This window comes from Sinohyriopsis cumingii, unplaced genomic scaffold (genome assembly GCF_028554795.1).
Source record: "Sinohyriopsis cumingii isolate HCF-2022 unplaced genomic scaffold, ASM2855479v2 utg001176l, whole genome shotgun sequence".
NCBI lineage: Eukaryota > Metazoa > Mollusca > Bivalvia > Unionida > Unionidae > Sinohyriopsis > Sinohyriopsis cumingii.
Genome location: NW_028315968.1, coordinates 1,858,070 through 1,885,053, shown reverse-complemented (window position 1 = coordinate 1,885,053; position 26,984 = coordinate 1,858,070). Strand labels below are relative to the sequence as shown.

The 26,984-nt window shown below is 39.5% G+C and overlaps 1 protein-coding gene across 1 annotated transcript in view; it reads right to left on the bottom strand.

Annotated features, from left to right (window-relative positions):
- LOC149772764 (spermidine synthase-like) overlaps window positions 1-26,628 on the bottom strand; it is a 56,057-nt gene extending 29,429 nt beyond the window's left edge. The window contains exons 1-3 of the mRNA XM_089947335.1: window positions 26,444-26,628; window positions 22,777-22,897; window positions 18,393-18,485 (exon numbers count right to left, since the gene is read on the bottom strand). Of these exons, the coding sequence (XP_089803461.1) occupies window positions 18,393-18,485; window positions 22,777-22,897; window positions 26,444-26,574 (345 nt within the window). The 5' untranslated portion in view covers window positions 26,575-26,628. The remainder of the gene's footprint in view (window positions 1-18,392; window positions 18,486-22,776; window positions 22,898-26,443) is intronic.
- Window positions 26,629-26,984: the final 356 nt, after the last annotated feature.

The following is a 26,984-nucleotide window of genomic DNA, read 5'->3' as shown; positions in this document are numbered from 1 at the left end:
ATCGAGACACTCAAGGGATGAAGGTACTGATTTTCACCAGTCTCTGGAAATATTATCTCATAAGCCTGCAGAGCCAAGGGCCTTCTTGCTCTCAAGATTCTCTCCACAGTAACCTTTTTGGTCAAGGACAAAAAAGTAGGCATCTGTGAGACTGAGACTGGTTACATACTCAGGAGAGCTGGATAGACCTTGTCATTTCCATCTTGAACTTCACCTGATGAATGAATCCACTGAGAAGGCTCGGGTCTATGATTGGTCTCAACTTGCCAATGACCTTTATATAAAAAACAGTGGTGAATAGAATCCCCGAGACAGCTGTTCTCACGTAATCTCCACAGCCTGTTTGTCAGTTAGTGACAGTATCTCCTGCTGAAGAATATGGTCCTTTTCCCTATATGGTGGCACATCGGTTAGAGTGCTAGAAAAAGAGGAGGGAGTTGAATAAACAAAATCAAAAGCCCCTCAAAATGACTTGGATTACCCATCCATTGTGCCAAGATAGGTTGAGCCAACACGACTGGAACTGCAGAAGTCGGGGTCCCACTGAATGTTAAGTCAGCATCAGGAAGAAGGAGGCTTTCGGGTAAGATTGCCTCCTAGATGGATTTGGCTATTGTCTACTTGCATAAACTTTAGATCTTAACAACCATTGGGGTGTGAAAAATCCCTTTTGCCTGACTTGAAAGTCAACATTGTGGTAGAGATATTGGGTTCCTAAACAAGGATACATGTGGAACAGTGAGCTGGAGGGTTAGTTCCTGAGCCCACAACTTTTGTTTTCACACAATCTCCATCACCTGTTTTTGTTGATTAGCGAATGTATCTTCTGCTAAAGAACATGGTTCTTTTTACAATCTGAAGGCACATCATTAAGAGAGGAAGAAAGCTGAGGGGATGAATAAACAAAATATGAATTGGGTCATCCATCAATTCTATGGAAATACACTGATCCAACTTGATCAGAATTGCAGGTGTCTGAAGTACACTGGTAGACTCAACGGGCGGTGGAGGTGTCACGTCAGTCTCATGATGTGTTAAAAATGCAAATCAAGATGTATCAAGCTGAGATAGGCAAAGGCAGTCACTGCATTAGTGAATGTAAGGTGAGTTGCTCTGTTCATTCAGGCTACTGACTCCAAGTCATGTTGGCTGGCCATTTGTTCTGCCCATCGGAAAATCACCAATGAGGCACAATCCAGCACTGAATTATGCAACAGCATTTTGAACCAGCTTTGTTGTGGCCAGAAATACATTCTTATCAACCATATAAACTGGCAAGGCCGCCATGTTAACCATCATTATACTCTTATCCAACACCAGAAGATCAGTATAGTAGATAGTGGAATGTGTCCTGTGCCAGCATGGTGAAAACAGTTCATACCTGGCTTTCCAAAAACAAAGCTTTAGCATTCCTGTGTCAGTGATACAGTAGGATAGCAGATTGTTAATCTCCATGAGATTCTGCTGGCTGGGAAAGCAGCTGGAAAGGTGGAGACTTCCTCACTTTCAAGGTCAACTTGCATTTTGACCTTACAGTCATGTGTGGTGGTAGGGGTTGGAGGACATTCCAACACCCAGTATATCTCTGAGACATAAGTCTTAAAACTAAAATCCATCCTTTTCATGGTCAGATCGGAATACGGCTGTTGCACAGCTGTGTTGTCATATTCCATGTATGTATACTCTTGGTCTTCATCTGCTTCCATTTCAGGATAAACCATGTCCTGAGGTAACCCCTTAAATACACCACTGTTAATTAATTGTAGGTACGCAGTGAAAATAGGGAAAGACAGCTCTGCTGGACTAATTTGTCTCACCTGGACTGACAACTGTTTAGCCTGGAGAATGGTTGGCTCAGTTGCTGGATGTGCAGAAGCCAGTCTTATCAACCACAGTTCTAGGTATGCCTGAAGCATGACTGAACAGATGGATTTTCTGCTACCATCCCCATCTACATGTGTCAGCATGGATATACATGTAGATCTTTCATTAAGATTCCTGTCCTTATATATATACAAAGCCCTAAATGGTCAGATTCATCACTTAAATCCCTTTAATTGAGTCCAGGTGGGATGGCTGGGTTAGCTTAATGGCCAGTATGGGGATACAATACTACATAATGGAACCAAAGAATCTGAAAAGTACCCCATGTACCTGTCCTTTCAGGCCTGAAAGCCAAGTTTGGATCTGCAAGGGGACCTGTGCCCAGTGGGCTACCTAAAAATGGGGGAACAACCCCCTCATTATATCCTATTTGTCTGCAGAAACAAAAGATTTAAAAAAAGAACAAAATTTGGCCTGATGTCAGGAACTTCTTCACCCACTGAACCATATGTTGCTGAAAGGCTGGCATATCTGCATTTGTCTTTCAGGTCAAATCTGATTTTTGCAATGAGGCCAACCAGATGTTCTCGGACCATAAATTGTACATGCTGCAAGGGGAAGAGGTACAAAACAAGCAGAACTTGCATGTGTCTTCCTACAATATGATTTCCTTGTATTTACTGTATTTAGAAGATATGTTCCTGAAACAATAAAAAAAGAAATGACAAATTAACACATCAGTGTGTGAATTTTCTAAATAACACCTGTTATAAACAGAGTTCCTGAAATAAAGATAGTGTGCACAAACTCTTGACAGCAAACATGCATCAGCGATAGTGTGTTGTTTCTCTTGGTCTAAAATAACTGAGAAAATTATAAATTTTTCATGAAATATCTACCAAATGAACAAAATAATGAATACCAACATTTTAGGAATCAATCTTAATCCATAAATGTTTTGGAATGGATGGCTTGAATTTCATACACAATGACTGAGATTCACGGGATGTTTATTCCATACAATGCTGTGTGCAGAAGCAAAGCTGAAAAATAGGCAACACCTAGTGGTTGCAGGAAGGGGTAAGGGACAGTGCTTGCCATTGTTTTTAAGACATGAAAAAGATAAATTCTTGTCTTTTAGTAGGGCTCAATTCTGGAGGTAGCAGGCTTATAGTCCCAACGTTAATGTGATTGGGGAATGTATTTATAGATGAAATCCAAAACTAAGTGAGCTGTAATGCAGTTTAAACAAGGTTGAATGGAACTAAAAACCTACAGCTGTGTTGTTATACCTTATAAATAATAAATCCCACCCCCTCTTCAGCATTTTCTAATCACTGTATGCTCTCCTGCAATCCTGAAGAAGAGATTATAATTACAAACCAAACAAATCTACCAACCATCCTTAATACATTAACCGGAAACCCCTAGCAACGAGTTAACATGGCACAAGGTAGTAGCCTACTGTCGAGTTCTGTAGCGTCATGGTCATGCATGATACACTAAAGTGGGTGGTATTATAGTAAGGTAGACAGATGTAGCTCTACAACGATACCAAAAAATCTGGAATTTCTAGTTGCACTACAAAATACTGAGGGAGAAACCTCATTTTTTGGACCCGATTTTTTTCTACCCAAAATTCGCCTGTGGTCGGAATCCGATTTTGTGCCCGGATTTTAGACTTTTTGGTCTTGGATCTACAGCAAACCAGTATGAACTGCAAACAGACAGACGAACCTTTGCAAAAAGTAGGATAAGATAGGCATTTGGAATAAAGAGTGGTTTCGATACAAAAATAATAGCTTTGTTTAGCAAAAACTAAAAAAAAAAAGAAAAAGAAAGAACTCAAACTTTTACCCTTATGATCATGCGCAAGCCAAATATCCAATGACAAACAATGTTTCTAACACAACTAGGCAATATGTTATTGAAAGATCACCTGGGATTTGGTGTTTTTGGATCTATTTAGAAATAGCTTTCAAAATGTGTTTCCTACTCAAATTTCTAAAATGCCTAAAACCTCCAGGGGTTAATGTGTTAAACAAGTAACCAAACAAATCTGCCAGCCATCCTTAAACGTGTATTTGGTTAAAGTCAACATTTCATCTGAATAAGCTGCACAACAGTGCATATGCAGGATCTCACTCTGCACAATTTTTTGTTGAAAAGGAAAATAAAGTCCATTGAAGGAATTTATGCTCTACTGGCCAAAAAGATGTAGGAATTCATGAGAAGTCAGCTTCTTCCTTCCTTTTATCTTCCATTAATTGCCAAGTTCATCTTAGAAATTCCTGAAAAATTCCAACATGCTAAATTTGATAATAAAAACCTTTCCTTTTGTGTTTGAGTTAAAATATTCATAAGGTCAGTGCAAATAAAAAAATAATTTGCCATGGCCCATAACCCTCAACCTAATATCAATTAATTCATCTCAAATACAAAAATACATATGCGCTAAGTTTGGTTCATTCCATAATTAATATATATATATATATGCACACAAAAAAACAACTTGTTCAAAAGCCTCATTAGGTATACATGAAAGCAGTGACTTTTGGCTTGATACAAGGTCTAGAAGATCAAGGACAAAAACACAGATGCAGATTTTGCTTTAATCATCGTTTCGACCAAACTGCATTCTTCCAGATAACATTTCAGCTAGTCCTTAATAGCTGTTTCATTTACATTGAATCATGCACTCACAAGTTACTCATTTTCAATGATATATGCGATCCTACAAATTGAGACAATATTTTAAAAAAGGTATGCAAGTTTATTTGTATAAGGCACATAACCATCATAATTTACATGTTCATGAAGAGTGGTAATAATAAAGGCTAAAATTCTCACAGAGATCAACTAGAGCAACATCAATTTTAGTTTTGTGTTTTAGCTGAACAAACATAACTTTCCACAAAATGGAAAGCTTAATGTTTCGGTGTCTCCTATGTTGATAGTTGGCGACTTTGTCTTTCATTTTGCAACAGACCAGTTAATCATTAAAACCCTGAAACTGGCTTGCGGTAAGAGGGAATTCTGACTGGTAACTATACCAGTTTAACATTGTTATACACAGTATAAAAATGCCAGGTGTTCACTCGTGTAAGATTCTTTTGTGGGAATGCAGCTATAGCATATGATGTTACAGCATTCGTAGTGATCATTCTTGGGATTGAAATTAATTGTGGATGATTTTACTGTTGTGGTTTAATTTTTTGTTCTGGTTTAATTTTTATATTATTGTTGAGGTAAAAAAAAAAATTATATTAATTTACGTGAATAATGTCTAAACGTAACATTCTATTTAGTGAAGAAGTGAATTCCTTATACTAAAATAATTATTTCGTTGCAACAATAATATACAAGTGATATAACAGAACATGTAGGACGTTTCTTGTTTCGAAGAAATTAAAATCAAAAACATAATGTAATAATCAGAAGTTCTCTGCAAAAATTGGAAGATATTATGAAATCGGGAATTAGGCATGGAGTGACCCCAAAAATCGGAGTTTTTTTCTCTTCCTCCCGGCCTGAAAGTTAACAGGTATGATGTAAGGTTGCTTATATCAAAGCAAGATCCAACTCTGCTTTGATGGTATTAACATAATTTTCAAAGCATTATTTCTGAAACTTTATTATTGTATTTTGGAGATATCATAAAAGTTGAGCATTGTACCCATGATTTGACTCCAAGGTATGTACTTAATCCAGCGTATAATCAAACCAACAGGCTTATACGTGAGTATATATTTTAATGTGACAGCCATTACTGTGTCTGATTCAAACAAGTCTTTTCAAAAATAAAATAAAAATATTTTCATTGCATTTTTAATTTTTGTAATCATAAGTAGTATTCACTATTCCATTGAGGAAATGGAACACATTGTTATTCCTAAAAACATTTCAAAATATAATTAAATGCTGAATAAACAATGAGCAGACCGGTTCCACTTTCTCAGAAGCCCATATTCTTTAAGTTGATCCGAATTAACACTTTGTCAGGTGTGGTGATACACCACTTGAATCTGCTTTAGAGCTGATGTGTTCAGGCTGATCTAGACTTTATTAAAGAGAACATCTCTGCTATCATCCCATTCATTTATACGAGTAATAGCTCGTGACAAATATATCTTGAGGGTTGTTGTTGTAGGGTTTAACGCCATTTTTCAGCACATGATAGGCTATACATGGCGGCCAGTATTAATGGTGGAGGAAGAACCCGGGAAAACCCCGGAAAGAACCACCGACCCACGAGAAGCTACTGGCAAGCTTTCTCACATACCCACATTAGCCGAATCTGAGACTCGAACCCACGCAGACAGAGGTGAGATGGCAGTGATCTGTAACGGAAAGCGCTTTAGACCACTCGGCCACTCGGGGCCCCTATCTTGAGGGTTGTGTGCAAACAACATAAATAGTGAGTATGATGCCAGTTTCTTTTAAATGAGACAGCAGCCTCTTCCAGCCAAATGCCCTTACAAACACTGACTAAGGTGATCAGATGGTATCAGAATCTGGACTTCTTAGGCAGGCTCACAACAGTAGGAAATTTTATATCAGGTTTCCTGCATTTTTTACATTATCAACAGCATGGTGATAGTATAGAGAGCAAAACTAAATTTTGATGGAAATGTTTATATTTGGAAAAGATAAAAATTCTAAAAAGCTTGTTCACTGTCATCATCTTTGTTTCAACACCAAACATACACCCAGTGACAGCTTTGCTTTGACAGTGGTCTCTAACAGCACTGAAAAACACTAATTGCAGTCTTAATTAATGTAGTGGAATTAATCTTGTACATTCATAAAAAAAAGTATGCTGGCATCTTCTCTGATTCATATCTCTGCATTTATGCTAAGTGTTTGCAATAAATAATTTGCTTAAACAATCTAATTATTTGCACTGCTCCAGTGATCTAAGTGGTTAGAGTATCTGCCTCAGATGTGGGAGGTCATGGGTTTGAACCTGGCTGAGTCACATCAAAGACTTACAAAAATGATACTAACAGCTGCCTTGCTAGGCACTCAGCATTAAGAGGTTAGTGTTGAGGTTGGCTGGCCTAGTGTCAGGATAATGTGACTTGGCAAGACATAATGCTACATGTCTGTAGCATGACGCCCCGATGCTAGATATCACTATAAATTGCAACACTGCAGAGATACAATAAAAATCCAAATCACACACTAATTATTTGCAGATGGTATAGTCATGGTTCACGTTAATAATATCAGGTTATGAAGATGATTACTGAAATCTTACCCTCAAAATTCACTGCCAAATCCAGCCTAAGAGACTGTACTGGTTTAACTGGGTCAGGTGGTCGTCTAGTGTGCAGCCACAGGAACTATCAGATTCAGGTTTTGTCTCAAGAGAGTTAAATCCATGAGAAAAAAAAATAATTGAAAAGGCTGACTGTCACACTGCATGCCAACCCACACCTTCTAATGACTTGGATTGAAACATTACATTTAAATGTGACGCTTACAGAGCTCACTCTAATTTCATGTGTTGAATTCCTCATGAGGCGAATGAACCTTTGAAACATCAGAGAATTTCAAGCTTATAATCCACACAAGCCTCAAAGATTGGGCTTGGGATGCAATATACTTATTTTCTGCATTAGGAACGTAAGAGTCATTTTCAGTTGCCATGACTTGTCTGTGTGCTACAAGTAAAGCTTAAGGCCAACGACAGGATCTTGTATGACTACACATCCTGACTTGTCTACTAACGAGGAGGAGCAAATGATGACCCTTGGACTGCCCACTGATGGTAACCAGTTCTTGACTATAAAACCTGGATGTGTCATGTGGATCAGTGAACCATAACTAGCTTACCTTATATGTCAAAGATGAAGGTATCAGAAAACAAGTTTTGTGTCATAAAAGCTTCAGTGAGATCTGGGCTAATGGTGTGAATTTCTTAAAATTGAGCAGTGTTAAAATCCAGAACTGATTCCATTTTTGAAACACATAGAGAGATTTTGATCGTCATCACGATTGGTATCTCATCTGCCATGGTCACCGAATGTGTAGGTAATATGCTGAACAGACTGATGTCCAGTAATAAGTAGGCTACATACTGGCATCTGTACAACATTTCATTTCCAGCTGAGCATTTTTCAGTGAAATGCCTGTCAGAAGTCAACATGTGGTTACACAACTGATACATGTATGAATGTACCTCATTCATGATACTGACCTTTCATTTGAGTAGACTGGAAAAGGGTGCCATTGAATTAGCAACATCATTTTTTGTAATCGGTGTATGTTAAGGCAGCCCAGCAGATCAAATTCTCTATCACACTGAATAATCCAAGGAGTTGCAAGAACTCTTGCTGAAAGCCAAATTCTGCTGGAAATGGATTGAATTTAATGAACCATGTGATGCAGACATGAGGATACGTACAAGATTGAGACTGGTTATAAACTCCATACCCAGGTGAACAAAGATCTAGGATGGGTGTGTGTGTGTGTGTGTGTGTGATTAGGATTTTTAACGTAGCTTTAGCAGATTTTTCAATTATATCGCTATGATGTCTGCAATATGGCAGTTTATAGTGATTTGAAGCACAAGGGCATCATGCCACAGAAATGTAGCATGATGTCCCACCCAGTCACATTATCCTGACACCAGGCCGACAAGTCCTAACACTAACCTCTTAATGCTGAGCGCCAAGCAAGGCAGCTGTTATTACCAGTTTTATAAGTCTTTGATATGACTCGGCCAGGAATCAAACCCATGACCTTCCAAATCTGCGGTGGATGTTCTAACCACTAGGCCACTGGAGCGGTCACATAGAAAATATCCGCATCTTTGCAATCATGACTGACTACATACCATGGGTAGAAAAATAGTCTGTCTGAACACAACCAAAACCAAATGCCAGGTAACTAGTTTTCAAATCAGCAAGCTCAGTTGGGCAGGACAATTTTTAAATTACAAAAATATGATCATGTTACAAATTAAAAATGGATTTTTATATATTTTCCCCCAATTACCAACATATGATTGTTAAATTGTCAGTCAGGATACCTTTAGCAAGTTGACAAAATATTATCTCCACATAATTCCATAGCTGAGTGTTGGGTAATTTGTACTAGTAAAGCCACAGTAGTCCGCATGTGCCAGATATTAATCACTGTCCCTACTACTATATCTTTGGAATGACAGACAAAAATACTAACAAATGCTTGACTTTTGTCAACACACAAACATATGATTGCAGTATCTTTCATCTTTGCACTTTCCCACTGGTCAATGGAAGAAATGGGCATTCACTAGGGAACATGTGACAGTTGTTTCTGTTGGCTAACTTGAGCTAAAGGAATATGGCAAGTATATATAATCAAACAAATCACAATTATTGTTGCTTACAATAGCGGATGTTGGGTAATGACTAAACAAAAATTCCATTTGGAAAGATCTTGATTTCCTTACAGTTTAAATACAGGAATAACAGCATCAGCTAATGATAATGTGAAAAGTAATGATGTAAACTCTGACAAGTTTCAGCTTAGGGGTGGCTCATACTACAAAACTAAAAGATATCAAGACAACAAGTCTGGTTAAGTTTTGGGGCTGATTTATTGGACTATAAAACAACATAAAAAAAAGTTAGTTTTTAATTATCTTTTAGCTGCTCATCTCAAAACAAATTAAATAAGTATGTCAACATTAGCTGAGCTGATGGTGAGGCAGAACATATAAGATGGGTTCCTCCACTCCCATTTTGTCTGGTTTACCCACCCCCTCTCTACCTCCCACCCCTTTTTGTCAACCATAAAATGCTTATTATTGCTGACACCCAGAAGACAGGAAGAATGGGGGGTGGGGGCAAGATACCCAATCTGGCAAGATAATTTTTTTAACCTTAAAACCTGAATAGGCCGGGTAACTGTCCTTTGTCAATTTACTGGACAACCAGCAATTTTGAAAACTTGTCAACCCCTGTACCATAATAAGTAGATCAGAGATAAACCCATATCATTATGACCATCCGTTCAGCAGACATAGCTGTGATGTTTTACCCCAACCCCTTGTATTATACATGTATTTATAAGTCTGTAAGTGGAGCCAGGTAAGCTTTGTTTTTCCAAGTGCCTAAGTTGGCTAATCCTCTTACGTAACCCAGTCTTTGTTTGAGCTCTTGAGTGGAAATCTGGCGGGAATCTTTGTACATGGGAACACGTGACGTAGACAACTTCAAAGAGCCGGAAGCCGACAATGGTAGGCTGGACAGTACATGGGGACACACAGACTGACATTTTTATGATTGACAGTTCGATCAAATGACCAGAGTCCGTCGCCATCCAATCGGGATGCGTTGTAGGTGGGACTTGATTCGAGAAGCTGGAATAAGACTTGTACAAGCCTGAAATTCGTCAGTTGGTGTTTAAGAGTCGCAGTGACACACACTCCGTTAGCCATTCGTAAAAATTGGCGGAATTTAGGAAATTCATGAAATAGCTTCGATCAGGAAGCTTTCGGGGGACGAAAGAATTTCAGAGAATTTCGGGGGACGAGAGAAGTTCAGAGAATTTCGGGTGACGGTGAGAGATACCGAGTGAATTTCGGGTGACCTCAAGGGATACCGTCAAGGGTTCCGGATACTAGAAGAGGAACCGGAAGTCAAGATAACGGCAAGGAACAAGGATAATAGAAGAGGAAGCGGAAGTGGAGATCACGAAAGGAGAGAAAGACAAGGGAACGAAGAGATTTAGATGAGTAGCACTCAAGAAGGGAAAAATCTCCTCACACTGTGAACTCAAATGATGATCAAAGGGATCATTGGGTGAAAGAGAAACATTGATTACTTTAAATTCTTTTAAATTTCATTTATTAAATTGTTATTGTTTAAATTTCATCTTTGTATTTCTTTTAATTTAACTGTCGGCATTGCTGACTGGGGGCTCGTAGCCATAAATATATTTAGTCAATAAATAATATAGTGTCCAGAATTAACCTTCTGAATAAGGACCAGGGGAACTTCTCATAATTCGTTAAAGTCTATAAGAAGAACCCCACCCCTAGACAACCACTACACCCCCACAGTGGGCGCTTCGTCCGGGATATGAATTAGACATATATATTATTTTGGGACTTAAAGTTATTGGTAGAAGTATTAGTGAACAGTGTGAGATATTTTCCATTCTTTGTATTTGAAATTTTGTGATTTTCTCATCTTGTATTTTTATTGTCATATGTGCAGGCTTTGTAGATCTTCCATTCATAGCAGTACGTGTGAAGCAGATATCGAACAAATATCTTACCTGAACGAAACTAGTTGTTGTCGACAGGTAAGTATTTAAACTGGTATTACAAATATCTGTATATTGTTTGAATTTTGAGACAAGGTATCACTTTACATTAGTATAATGGCTACCGAACGACAAATGATAAAGGAATACCGCGCCATGGGGTCGGAAGATCTTGGATACGAGGGAGATCGCCTGGCAACCTTTGTAGAAGAAAGGATCAAGGAATGGAAGGCCGAAAAAGCAGCGGAAAGAGAAGCCCAGAGAGAACTAGCCAAGATAGCAGCGGACCAAGAGTTAGCCAAGATAGCCGCGGACCGAGAAGCCCAGAGAGAACTAGCCAAGATAGCAGCGGACCGAGAAGCCCAGAGAGAACTAGCCAAGATAGCAGCGGACCAAGAGTTAGCCAAGATAGCAGCGGACCGAGACGCCCAGAAAGAGCTGGAGCTAGCCAGACTCGCTCACACTCTGGAGATGGAAAAGGTCAGAGTTGAAGCTAGGACCAACGGACGGGACGACGCCAGTACAAGCTCTGGAACAACCGGCCGACCTTTCATCGACCACCGGATAGTCCAGATCAACATGTCACGCTTCAATGATAGGGAGGAGGCTATTGACGATTTTCTCGTCCAGTTTGAGAAACTCGCACGCGCTCATCAGGTCCCTGAACAGCACTGGGCCATTAATGTCTCAGCCTTTTTGCAAGGTGCAGCTCGGGAAGTCTACCACGGCTTAACTGCAGAAGAGGCTGATGACTACACTGCCCTCAAGAAGGCGCTTCTCTGCCATTATCGGCTGACCGCCGAGACTTACCGGAAACTTTTCCGGGACTCGGTGAAAAAGGTAACAGAGACCCACTCTCAATTCCACAACCGTGTTCGAGGTTTATTTGAGAAGTGGATGAAAATGGCCGAAGTCGAACGCACGTACGAAGGGCTACGCGAGGTAATACTCAAGGAACATGTCCTGGGTACTTACCGTCGCGAGTTGACAGTTTTCTTAGCAGAAAGAGAACACCGGACGCTCGAAGAGATCGCTAACATGGCGGAGCGATACGAGCAGGCGCACTCGAAGAGTGGAGGTTCCGGGGTTGCTGACCGACCCCGACCCTCTGAGTCGCGTCGTATGGGGGAGGTTGAGCCGGCTGTCCGTAACCGTCAGGGCGACGGGAAGGTCGGAGGGGCACCTACAGGTAGGGCTGCCGCCTATCGACCTGGACAGGCCTCACCCACGAAACCAGGACTTGCAAGTCGGCGAGGGCCGCCGACATGTTTTAATTGCAAGCGCCTGGGGCATTTTGCCAGGGACTGTCCCAAGGGCAGGCAGACCCAGGTGAATGTCGTAGCTAAGAAGGAATGTGTGCCGGAAGCGAGTCGCAACCCAGCCAACCTTGCGGCCGCAACTGTCAATGGTGAAGGCGCCACCATCTTGTATGACACTGGGTGCAGCGTCCCCGCGCTTGTCGACAAGAAATATGTCAAGCCGGAGGACTATACAGGGGAGGTAATAGAAGTTCAGTACGCGAACTGCGCGCGTGACTCATTACCAGTAGCTGTCATTGACCTCGATTCACCATACGTGAAGGGGAAAATTGAAGCTGCTTGCTTGGAGGGGCTATCACATGACGTCATATTGGGTTGCCGTTATGTGTTACCCCAGCCGAACCCCGAAACCTGCACACCTATGCCAGTGAGTGCTGTTGAAACCAGGGCCATGAGTCGACAGCCGAAACAAAAGCCAATCCAAGTTACATCGACACCGGTTAGTAATGTTATTCCAGCGGAGTTAAGGAAGCTGCAACAGGAGGACGCAACTCTGGCGCAGTTGCACAAACACGCAGAAGCGGGAACAGAAAGGGAAACTCCGAACGGCGCGGTGAAGTTTGTCTACAAGAAGGGAATCTTGTATCGCCACGCCAGGAAACACAACGAACACTTCAAGCAAGTCGTCGTGCCAAAGGAAAAGCGTTGCGAAGTACTGAAACTTGCACACGAGAGTCTCATGGGTGGACACATGGGAATTGCTAAGACGCGTGACCGTCTTGTAAAAGAGTTTTACTGGCCAGGGGTCCAGGGAGACGTAAAACGGTTCTGTCTCTCCTGTGACAAATGCCAGAGAATGGCACCGAAAACGGATCAGCGACCCATCCCTTTGGGGAGTACGCCCCTTATCGATGAACCATTTAGACGTGTTGCCATGGATTTAATCGGACCGATAAAACCCGCGTCTGCGCACGGAAATCGATATATTTTAACGGTTGTCGATTATGCTACACGCTATCCGGAGGCCGTTGCGTTGCGTAACATTGACACGGAAACCGTCGCGGAAGCTCTGTTTGCGATCTGGTCAAGAGTCGGAGTGCCCGACGAGATCTTGACCGATCAAGGAACACAATTTATGAGTCGTGTGATGGCGGAGGTGAATCGTCTCATGTCGATTAAACACCTCACGACTACACCGTATCACCCCCAATGTAACGGATTGGTCGAACGGTTTAATGGGACCTTGAAAAACACGCTCAAGAAATTGTGCGAAGGCCGCCCCAAGGATTGGGACCGGTATATTCCGGCCATGCTTTTTGCATACCGGGAAGTACCGCAAGCGAGTTTGGGGTTCTCTCCCTTTGAACTCTTGTACGGGAGAACCGTACGCGGCCCAATCGCCGTACTGAGACAGCTGTGGACAGACGACCACGCTGTAGAGGAAGTACGCACTACCTACCAGTACGTCGCGGACTTGCGCAACAAACTGGAAGAGGTTTGTTCTCTCGCGCAAGAAAATCTCAAACGAGCTAAGGCGCAACAGGCGAAAAATTACAATAAGCGCGCAAAACCACGTCAGTTTGAAGTAGGGGACAAAGTGTTGTTGTTGTTGCCCCAGGAACACAACAAGTTGCAAGTTTCCTGGAGGGGTCCATACGTCGTCACCAAGAAGGTCGGAGGTCAAACCTACCGGATACAGCTACCGACGAAAGAGAAATTGTACCATGCCAATTTGCTCAAGAGGTACCGGGAAAGGGAGACCGCCAGCGATTTTGTTGTCGCAGCGATAGTCACCGAGGATATCGAAGGCGATACGGAAGGTGCTAACACTGTCCCGAGCTGTCCATTAACGAGGGCCGAGACTCCGTCGGACGTGGAGTGTGACCCCATGTTAACTGAAGGGCAGCGGAACGAGATAGAGACCTTGCTGGCCGGATATTCCGACGTGCTAACAGAAAAACCCGGGAGGACGACGCTTGTCGAGTTCGGGTTAAAGATGGTGGACGACCGACCAGTTCAGCGTAAACCCTACCCCTTGCCCCACGCGAAACGACAAGTTGTAAGGGAAGAAATCGAGCAGATGATTGCTCTGGGAGTAATCGAACCTGCCGACTCTCCGTACAGCTCACCAGTAGTCTTAGTGCAGAAGAAGGACGGCACCCATCGGTTCTGCGTCGACTACCGGAAGCTGAATCAGGTGACAGAATTTCAAGTTGAAATGCTACCTGACCCCGAACATATCTTCGCTTCGGTCTCGAAAGCGAAATATTTTTCCAAACTGGATTTGTCCAAGGGGTATTGGCAAATTCCGGTAAGGAAAGAAGACCGACCGAAGCTTGCTTTTGCTACTCCCGACGGGACATACCAATGGTTGGTGATGCCGTTCGGGGTACAAAACGCGCCCAGCGTCTTTACCAGAATGATGCGGAAGTTGTTGGAGCCCTTGCGCGATAGGGGTGTCCACAACTTCATGGATGACCTCTTGTTAGCTACAGAGACATGGGGTGAACACCTCGCTCTGTTAGCTGACGTTTTGGAGCGGCTACGTCAGGAGGGCTTGACAGCCCGCCCTTCCAAATGTCACCTTGGTTTCAGGACATTAGACTATTTAGGACATACCCTGAGCCAAGGCACGCTGTCTCCAGAGAAGTCGAAGGTGGAGCAGTTGAGAAACGCCGCACGCCCCACCACGAAAACGGAAGTGAGGTCATTCCTGGGACTGGCCGGATATTACCGGAGGTATGTCGCTAATTTCAGCGCGATTGCGGGCCCGTTGTCTGACCTAACCAAGAAACGGACCCCGAGTAAGTTCGTTTGGACAGATGCGTGTGAGCACGCATTCCAAACGCTAAAGGATAGACTTACATCCGACGCAGTTGTTCGTCTACCGGACTTGGATAAAGAATTCGTTCTGCGCACCGATGCATGCGACACGGGACTGGGAGCAGTACTGCTCCAGGAGCATGACAAGACGCTTTTTCCTGTCGCATACGGCAGCCGGAAGTTGTCTGCTGCCGAGAAGAATTACTCAGTATCGGAGAGGGAATGTCTCGGAATCGTGTTCGGCATATCACGGTTCGAGCGATACCTATATGGACGTAAGTTCATATTGGAGACCGACCACCAACCACTCGCCTATCTGGCGCAGGCAAAGTTGTCCAATGGTCGATTGATGCGATGGTCGCTGTTTTTACAGCAGTACCAGATGCAGATCAGATACGTGAAAGGATCTGAAAACGTAGGCGCAGATTTCATGAGTAGGAGCGCCGAAATGATATAGATCATTTGTTATATTTTCGTGTTCATACTCAGTTTAGCATTTAGTTCATTTTGCTGATTTTGTTCTTTATATCGTGTAACACTTTTGCTTTTTTAGTTTGAGTGAATAAAATCCTGATTTTATTCTCAAGCGTGGGGGGATGTGATGTTTTACCCCAACCCCTTGTATTATACATGTATTTATAAGTCTGTAAGTGGAGCCAGGTAAGCTTTGTTTTTCCAAGTGCCTAAGTTGGCTAATCCTCTTACGTAACCCAGTCTTTGTTTGAGCTCTTGAGTGGAAATCTGGCGGGAATCTTTGTACATGGGAACACGTGACGTAGACAACTTCAAAGAGCCGGAAGCCGACAATGGTAGGCTGGACAGTACATGGGGACACACAGACTGACATTTTTATGATTGACAGTTCGATCAAATGACCAGAGTCCGTCGCCATCCAATCGGGATGCGTTGTAGGTGGGACTTGATTCGAGAAGCTGGAATAAGACTTGTACAAGCCTGAAATTCGTCAGTTGGTGTTTAAGAGTCGCAGTGACACACACTCCGTTAGCCATTCGTAAAAATTGGCGGAATTTAGGAAATTCATGAAATAGCTTCGATCAGGAAGCTTTCGGGGGACGAAAGAATTTCAGAGAATTTCGGGGGACGAGAGAAGTTCAGAGAATTTCGGGTGACGGTGAGAGATACCGAGTGAATTTCGGGTGACCTCAAGGGATACCGTCAAGGGTTCCGGATACTAGAAGAGGAACCGGAAGTCAAGATAACGGCAAGGAACAAGGATAATAGAAGAGGAAGCGGAAGTGGAGATCACGAAAGGAGAGAAAGACAAGGGAACGAAGAGATTTAGATGAGTAGCACTCAAGAAGGGAAAAATCTCCTCACACTGTGAACTCAAATGATGATCAAAGGGATCATTGGGTGAAAGAGAAACATTGATTACTTTAAATTCTTTTAAATTTCATTTATTAAATTGTTATTGTTTAAATTTCATCTTTGTATTTCTTTTAATTTAACTGTCGGCATTGCTGACTGGGGGCTCGTAGCCATAAATATATTTAGTCAATAAATAATATAGTGTCCAGAATTAACCTTCTGAATAAGGACCAGGGGAACTTCTCATAATTCGTTAAAGTCTATAAGAAGAACCCCACCCCTAGACAACCACTACACCCCCACAATAGCAAAAGGAGGATTTTGACGATATGGCTATAGTGGATGTTAGATCAGCAACATTTGATAAGCATTTAATATGGCTGCCATCAGACTAACCCATTTTCAGCTAGGATCATCTGGATGTCATTAGAAGACTTTCGGTGAAAACCCTGTGTGAAAATGAACTTCTCTTCATGAGAAGTAGCAATAACAAGACAGACATTAGATGAATAAGAAAATCAACTAGAACTTGTGGTAAATGCATTTCAAAGCTTCATGTCATAAATTCTTTTAAAGTGAAAACACTAAACTGATCTGTGCCGAGGAAAATTCAATAGAAAGATTATGAAGCTGTCAGTATAAAGGATGTCAAAGAAGCACAGTTTCAATAAGACCATCTCAAGAGCAAACAAGTTAACCACAACAATATTTTTCACAATAGTACAATTTTCAGTATGGTGTAATGAAATGTTGTGTAATGTTATTGTTGTCTTGTAAAACTTTGACAAGATCAGAGGTGTGATCAATAGGCAATAATGTGTGCAACTGTTTGTAATGTACACTTGGATCTAAATGACTGCCAATTCAGTGACTGCAGTTGCTAACCCATGCATAACCTGTTCCTATTTTATATTTCATATGACAGCAGCAAATACCTCTCTTGCCATTAGCAATACTCAAAGTGACATGTATCTAATAAACTGAAGGGTTACCTTTCCTGCCTTTTTTTAATCATGAACATGAATACCTTTGTGATGATCGTTAGAACATTTTATGACACTGTCTCTTTCACCTTCAATGTTTTCTCATTTTCTACATATAGCTAATGATAAATGTAAAAGCAAAAGTTTGATCATGCAGGCATTTTGCATGAAACACATGGACAGGTTAAAACATCCAAGGTACTCATGTAAAGTCTTGTACCCTGATAAACTCCAATGAATCTATAATGAAAACCCAGATCTGGACCAAACCCAGCCAAGCCAATATCCTCATTGTATTGTTGTACTTTTTGGGTATTATTTCAATGTCTGTAATTTATGGGACATTTCAGTAAGACATAAGGTGCAATTGTTAAGGTTAGCATGTTTGAGATATAAGAAATCTTTAAGTAAAATCCCCATGACAATACTAGCATCCCTTTAAGTGAAGCGACATAAATATTTTACATAATGGTTGTTATACTAGTGGGCAGACTGGAACCATTTTCTTGTAGGACCAACTACATCTCATAAGAGGTCTTTCAAAGAAAATCCCATATCAACACAACCACCAGTATTGGATGAGTAACAACAATGGAACATTTAATATCATTACCATGGTGACAATATTCTGCATCAGATCAGTCCCATCTTCATTTAGGATCAACAAAACTTCAAATGATGTCTTTCACTATCGAAAACTCTCAGGAGATATGACCAACAATCTATTAAGGAGAAGTAGCTATAACAAGATGGCAAAGATATTGGTCATAACAGTTATGCAACCAACTAGTTCTTGCAATGAGTGTAATGATGCTGGACAATAGGCCACTGTACAAGCTCTTCTGGTCTTTAACCAGTTGAGTGATAAAGAATAAAAAAATTTTATAAAAAGAGGCAAATACTTGTCACATACCTCATCAATTTCACACTGATCCACTGTCTCCACAAATGGATGCTTCACCACTTCTCTGAGGACACCCCCATCACCACCACCTATGATCAGCACCTACATTTGTAAATAACAGATACATCTTAAACATTTAATTTTATTGCAAATCCTGATTTTAAACTTAAGGATCCTTTTAATTAGGTATGTTACAGAACATGACATTTGCAAAATAACTAGTAAGACAATCAAGATGTTTAAAATGGGTTGTGGCAGGGGTCTCAAACACACAGCCTGCCAAAAAAATGACTGGTCACAAGATGTCACGAAAGATAACAAATGTGATGCGGCCCTTGGGCCATCGTTAATGCCCTCAGGGTGGTTTGAGACCCCTGGTTTAGGGTGTACATGGTGGCTACTGGGCATAACATTTCAATCAAATAAATTTACCTTTCATTACAGTTGACAAGGTTTTATCTGAAGTTAGCACATTCTCCCAACATCCACCAATCATCAAGCCCACAAGCCACTGGAATCCATATATCCAAATATGCAAGAAATTGTAAAATCTACAAGAAAACTTCTGGAAAAATTTACCTCACTGACTTACACTAATATTTATCACAAATTAAATTGATGAATGAATGGGCAAAATATGTTACAAGTTTTCAAACCAACCAATTGGAAAGTTGCTTGTCCTGTATATTTAACAGCCACTTTAAACAGGCAATCAAGGCAGCCATTTTTTATTATCTATATCATGAATACATTTATTTATTGGGGTTTTCCCCCTTAAGTTTTGCTGCAAAAGAAGTCCCCTTCTTAAGTGGTCACCCCTCCGACCAGCAGCCTCCTGCTCCTTACAGCCAGAATCCGTTGGCACCGACGAGTTTGTATTCAAAAGTACCTGTCACAATAGGCCACCCAACTAAGGATATAGTAGTTGTATTTTAATATTTATCCAGAACCAGTATTTTATTCATAATGTGTGTTAAGTAATTTGATTTCTGTTTCCCGATGTCAAGTTTTCGTTACTGAAAGAAGTGTTGACTAAAACACATGTACCACTATGATTAATATTATATCATTTACGCCTCACGAGAAGCCACATTTATTCCATAAAGCCAAGAAAGACTCAAATTTTAATCCATACAAAAGGGTAAGTACATGTAATCCGATTAGCCTTACTGCTGTGTTATCATGAGATGTCCAGTTTAGTCACTCTGATAATTGTTGTTGTTGTAGGGTTTAATGCATTTTTCAGCACAAGATAGGCTATACATGGTGGCAAGTATAATTGGTGGAGGAAGAACCCCGGAAAACCCGAGAAGAACTACCGACCCACGAGAAGCTACTGGCAGGCTTTCTCGCATACCAACGTTAGCTGAGCCTGAGACTCGAACTCACACTGACAGAGGTGAGAAGATAATTGTTAAGATTACAATTACTGAACAATAGTAACAGCTACAAAGTGGCAGCATCAATGTACAATACAAGTCAGCAGGAAAGTGGTTTGATAGCCTTTATGGCTTTCCTTAGTAAGATGTTGAGTTTGATAATTAGTGGCTATTACTACTTACAATAACTGTCAAAATTACAAATCCAAACGGCCACGAGATCAAATCGAAATTAATGGAAATTCAGTTCAGTTCGACCTGTTTTTTTTTTGTAAACAACTAATAATAGAAACTTTGTACCAAATGCTGACATAGTTCCTACCTTGATTCAGAACCAGTATGAGTTGAAGTAAACTTTTTAAATTTGTTAAAATTCTTTCCCAGAGTAAGATTAATAAAGTGAAGTCGAGGCCTTGCTTGGAGTATGTTACAAATAATATGTATCAATTAGGTTTTTCTGGAGGATTGACTCACATCCAGGCATCTGTTTTACATTGTAACTAGATTTATTATTGATATTTTAAAAATAATTTTCATTACTTGCCTTAGCACTGGAGAGGTCCAGGTGTTTTATATTGTGACTAGTTTTGAGGCTAATTATTTTGTTTTCTTTAAATTATTTGGATTCCAAGATATTATTTAATTAATTCTTGGACAAACAGTTATCAAAATTTACACACAATTCAAACACTGAAATATTATTTTCTAAGATTAAAAAAAGAACCGTTGACACATCAGTACAATGCTTACCACAGCAAATGTCTTTTTCCATTTTGGATCTCATCGGGAATCAAACTCAGTTCCATTAGGACCTTTCATTACTAGGATTTCTACTTTTTAATTCTTGGATTATTCTTGGATTATTTTGGGATTTGATTCATAGAACTGTAAATTCTTTTTCTCATTTTATTTTGTTTTTCTAGGGAAATAAATTATTTGCTAAATTTTTACAAAGCTTGTTGTCTTCACTTTTTTCTTGGTATGTTTTATAAGAGCCTAAACATGTTAACAAATGAAAAAGTTTTTAAAGTTACACAATCTAGTGCTTCATGTACAGACATCACGAATCAAGCATTTCCCAGAAAATTTGGAGAAAATAAAATCATTTGATGAATTTTTGAAGGCCATAAGAGATAAAGATGATTTTGCCGATATTATGATCATGAACATGGATGAAACTCCAGTGTACTCTGAGCTCATTCCTGGACTGACTGTCAATAAGAAGGGGTTAAAGGTGAGAATTTGCACGACTAGTGCTGATAAAAAGCCATTACTTTCTGCTTCAGCAGATGTGTTGTCTCCAATGATAATTTTACATGACTCGAGGAAGCTATTCATGCATCGAAAGTATGGATTGTACATGTGCTGGAGAAGGGTTGGGTTGATGAGAAGATGCTGCTGTGGATTAAAGTGTTTTATCTCATATAAAGTGTCCCACAAGACATAGACTCTAATCTGATGTTGCATAATGCACCAGCAGATCTGGGTCTATGTTGTTTGTTTAACTGATTACTTCCTAACAAGCTGCATAGACCCAGATCCGTCAAAACATTATGCATCGGAAGATATGGGACCATGAAGTCCGCAGTGGGAGCCAACTTAAAAGTGAGCAAAGGCAATTCAATTATATATCAAAATTAACTCTTCATAATATTTCCTAAGATAATTCACAACAACTTGGCCTTGAAACAGATACAAGAACTTAAACATGTCTGTTCCATTACATGGAATCATGCTACCAGGCCAAGTGGGAATCTAAGTCACTTACAGGGCTTCCATTAATTCAATATTTTATGGAGTCCCAATGACCTCCACATTTGATTTTTATAGGGTTCTTACAAGATGTTAAACGGTCCCACTTTATAGTTTCTACAGTAAGTTGTGTGTCTATGTGTGTGTGAGAGGTCTCACTAGACTTTTGATGAAAATATGAGTTCCACCAGCAAACAACGTAGTCTCCTCTAAGAAGCACATTGGGCATACATGAAGTTGAAAAAATCGATTAAAATGCCAGGAATAAAGAGACACAAAATCTATTTTTTATACTTATTTGTAATTCTTTAAATATTCATGTATTAAACTCACTTGGGAACATGCTACACAAGGTCGTTATTTCAACAGTAATAAGTTGTGCCCTCCAAAACAAAAATATCAAGCGAGGTGTCTTAATTACAGAACTGGATGATTGTGAATTTAATTTAAATTTTGCAATGAGCTCATGTGCTCAGTCCTGAATGCTGTATTACATTTCTCTCATTTTCTTCTTTTAAAGTTTGTAAACCGGAGTTGATTTGTCCTTTTTTCTTATGTGACATGTTTTGAAGTTTGCAAAGATCCATCTGATCTAACATTTTCCGTAGGAATAAGACCTCTGCTATGAGCGACAATGCACGGATTGATTTTATTATATAAACGATCTGTCATGAACGACCACCTGCTGAATGCGACCAGTGTACACAATGTCTTGGCATAATATTCATTTTGACACTGCTATGAATGACTGCATTGCAAAAATGGGGATAAACTCAACTGAACTTTATTTAATATAATGACCACTAATCTATATAAAAAAAATTAAAAAAATGGGAAAAGAGGCTCGCTACCAATATTTGAAATTTTTTAGTATTCTTATAGTGTTTCATATTTTCTGCTGTAACCCAGACTTAAGTACCTGTAGAGCATTCAAGCAATTAACCTGGTTCATGGCCTTATTGTAGTGGGACCATTTTGTAGCTAATGCCGATATGTAGGCTACGAGTAGGACCCAGTATCCAGCTCTATGAACTTTTACAAATAAACAAACAGGGAAATAGAGGGCAAATTCAAGTAAGAAAACACACACACTGCATTTCTTGCACTGTTCCCACGTCTACCTGTTCTGTTCATAAGGAGACGTCATTCTTCCTAAAATTCAAGTCTAGCTTGACCCGTGCACTGTACTGATAGGTGTCAGCATATGACATAATACTTCTTCAAAATGCTTGTATATCAGTGTGAATTATTCTAAAAGATACCTTTTTAGGATCTGGATGAGAGTTCAGTGGTATATGTGCCATCATTTCTTGGTAGGAGAATTCATCCTTCTCTGTGCACTGTATAACACCATCTAGAATAAGGACATTACCATGGGTCTTACTGGAATGAAAAGACAGAAGAAATATATTAAAGAACAAGTTGCAAAAAAGCAGCATTATCCCTAAGCCTTGTTTCAGCTATCACAATACCCCCTATCTTTTACACAGATCTGCACATATTTTGCCCCCTTCTCACAATGCAACCCGGAAATGAATCCAAAGTCCTAAACTATACATCTACAGACCATCCTTAAATCAGACTGCATTGTTTCAAGTCTTTCTGGTAGAAGATAGTTTAAGAGAAGTTGTGTATAGATTCTTTCAATGCATTTACATCGGTGCCACACCTAATGTCAGACCCTTTTCTCAAGAATAATGATGGTTGGGGGTGGGAGTAAGCTAATTAAATTTATGAATTACTTACCTGTTGCTACTGCATAGCTTTTATTTTATCATGCCCAAAATTGTGTCCATGTGAATGTATCCTTCCAAAGAGTGGAGAACTGGCAGCAAGATATGGTCCACTCAAGCACCACACATGCCTCTGTGCTGAACAGTCATCTACATAGATGAGGCTTATGCCTGGACATCAAAGTGGGGTTGGAGGAGGGGATTTAGCAATAGTGATGGGTAAGTAATGTAACTAAAATTAGTTTTACCCAACACACACAAAAATCAACAAGTATGACAAGATCTACAGTACTTACAAACACCACATTTTAATTTTTGGTCAACAGAAGTGATTAAAGATCTTGTGATAAGTCTTCTTAATCCATAAATGACCAGCCAAAGGAGTTTCATGGGCCAGACATAGTTATTCCCGTCTCTATGATTTTGGAACATAATTTGATAGTTCACTGACCACTTGTCACCAGCAGGTACCTTGAGAGGTCTCCATTTTCTCACAAGAATCCTATTTTTAATGAAATAACAAACAGGAACTTCTTTTGGCTTCAGTTTCACTAATAGTCCTTTCAAACAAACAGGAGATCTCAGAAGCTTTTTCCTCTTCAACATCAAGATATTGTCATTTGTCACCCTGATTAGAATAAAAAGAATGAGTAGTTAAAAGATGATCACTTTGATCAATACCTTCTGATTGATCCAAACAAGTAGTGAAAGTGACATCATCAAAAGCCTGACCAATACTTGTGTTAGCTAAAGGAATACTTTTCTTATCAACATCAATCTCAAGAGCTTTCTTTGCTATAGCTCTAGTAACTGCACAAGCTAGATATAAATCAGGGAATTTTTCAACAGGATTGACTTTCTGATCCAAACAAGGCTAGTCAGTTACAAGTGCATTAACCACAACCTTATCTCTAGCTAGGCCGTTGCCTAGTAATAAATGAATTCCCTCAACTGGTAAAGAAACACTGTTCCAACTGTCATAGGTCCTGAGACTAAGTCTGATAACAAATGTACACAACGGAGAGGAACATTAACAAAGCCACACTCTACTCCCGGAATAAGAAGGCTCTTATCAGAAGAATGCTTCTCAGAAAAGGCAAAGTACCTGATAATAAAAGACTCTTAGAAGATCATGTGTCCCTTAAAACTTTAATAGGGATAGGATTGGCCAAATCATCCATGAGTGATATAGAACCCTTCGATATGAATGGTTCATATAATTCTCCATAATTAAATCAGACTGGGGTTTATTAGACCCAACAAATGTATTGCTTTCAATACATGACCATGACCTCTTAGAAATAAGAGCATTTGAAATAGGTCTGTCTTGAATCTGTTGTTTATTTTTCAATTTGTAGCAATCAGAAATAACATGTCCTTTCTTCATGAAATAGGTACACGTAGGAAGAGATAATGATTTCTTATCATTCTCATCAAAAAATGAAAAATAAACCTGTAGTGAAAACACAGAAGGCATACATATATATTTTACTATATTTAGATAACCACGAATTGGTACATGTACGTATATACTTTTTATATATACATGTCTAATGTATAGCATGAATAGAGTATCAACACCATGTACTCACCCGCGAAGGTCTCATTTTGTACCTTACCGTGTTAAAGTGAAAATGTCTTGCATGGAATTACATGTATTGGTTTTTATGTTGAGTATAAACTCCAAATCTTGCATATCTGACATTATTTTAATTTTAGTGTGCATTTTAAGGTGAGTGAAGGCAATACAAAATATTCAGATTGCATGTTATACTCTTCTTCATATATGCACTCCACACATACATTTCTAGAAAGGGTAACGATTTTACTATTTTTCAAGATATTTTGAAAATTCTAGCTGATGTGCACTGCCTGAAATTGAGTTTTGAATTAAGTGGGTCAGACATGTAATCCAAAATGGAAGATGCACTGCCAGTATGATAGAAATAGTAACGATACTTTGAGATATCCTTCTCAATGCTCAAAAATATGTTACAATGCAAATTCATACGAACTTTGTGACCAAAATCGGCATACCATATGGCAAATATAGAACTTTTCAAATGCTAGGTATACAATTTTAATAGGACTGAACATCAGCTTACAAATTGGACTGCTACTATGGCAATTTTCAGAACCAATCTAAATTGTTATACATAAGACTTAACCCTTTGCCATCTTGATGACATACCTCACATAAAAGACAGCCCGACTCACAAGCTTTCTTACAGTCCCTGCAAGGAAACTGTTTCTTGCTCTTTCCTTTTACCATACTGATAATATCCAAGATATCACAAACGTCCACAAAATTGACAATTTTAACACGGTGAATAGAAAACTGTTTTTTTTGATTGACTGCAACCTTCTTATATAAGGAATATATGTCTATTGGAGCCTTCTCATTCTTATTCATCTTGATGCCAATTAATTATTTATATTAAAACTCACTGTATAAACATTAGTGAAAGTTGGTAACAAGCACTATTGTTCATATATCAATTCAAGTCTGCAACAAATAATATTACATCTCAGTGTATCGTTAAGCGATAATTATGTTAGGCCATAACTGAGACTGATATACATACATAGAATTAAATGAGGGATGAAAGAATGATAAAGTCAGAGGGACAGTGATTCATGTGGTCTGGGATGAAAAATTGCAAATAACAATCGTGATGGAACAAAAATAATAATCAATTTCTGCATATAAATCTTATAAAACTAGTTCCAGTGATTTACTCCATTCCTGTAATTTCTCTTACATTATAGTATTTTCATCTCCATTACTGTTTCGGAGACCGATTTTTAACAGCTCATGGGGTAATATCTTTGGGGTTATATGGGGAAAAGTGCAAGCATGAAATAATTAGACCATGATAAATGCAGAGAAGTTAATGTTACAGCTTGAAAATGCGTTTTTCAAAATACCTTGCGCATGGCTATTGAGTGTATTTCGGTGCTTCTAGTAACCCATTGTCATCGATACACGAACAAGCGAATGTCGCTCATATTTAAATAAAAGCAGATTATGTGCCACTATATTTATTCCTCGCGCAATATCTCGTAATCGTATCATAATGCTTAAAGTTAACGAAATTGGGATGACCACGTTATTTTGTTCAAAATGCTGTTTACAGTTATCACACCCCAACCCCCGATTCAGGATAGCTATTTTTATGGGATGGTGAGATCTGACCTTTTGAACACCATCACATCCTGATATCTGGATTTTTCATGGAGAAGAACTTCTTCTACTTGTAATGACATTGCTTGTCCCGGCCATAATTCGCTTAATTCGCTGAACCAGCCTTTCTTGAAAGCATCCATACCACGAACTCATGCGTTTGCAACAGCTGCAACTGTCACATAACCACGTTATAAAATGCGCATCTGTAACAAGAACCGGAAGTCAGTATCCACTTGGGACCTTAACGCGAGTTATTTCCCCTAACTAGATCCCTTAAAAGTTTAGAGGATATGCGTACATCTTGATCAACATATTAACATCTTTATTTATTTTCTTTTTTTTTATTTACAATTATTCGTCCGATGTCTTTGTCTTAAAAATTTCACATAAATTTATTAATAATTTCATTTTTATTCTCAAATTTAATGTTTTTTGTTTTTTTTAAATTTCTGTTTACAAGTTTTATAATGTCAGGTTTAACTTGTGACAAGAACAAGTACCGTTATTACTTCTGTGAATGTACGTTTACCGACATTTGCTTTAAAAGCAG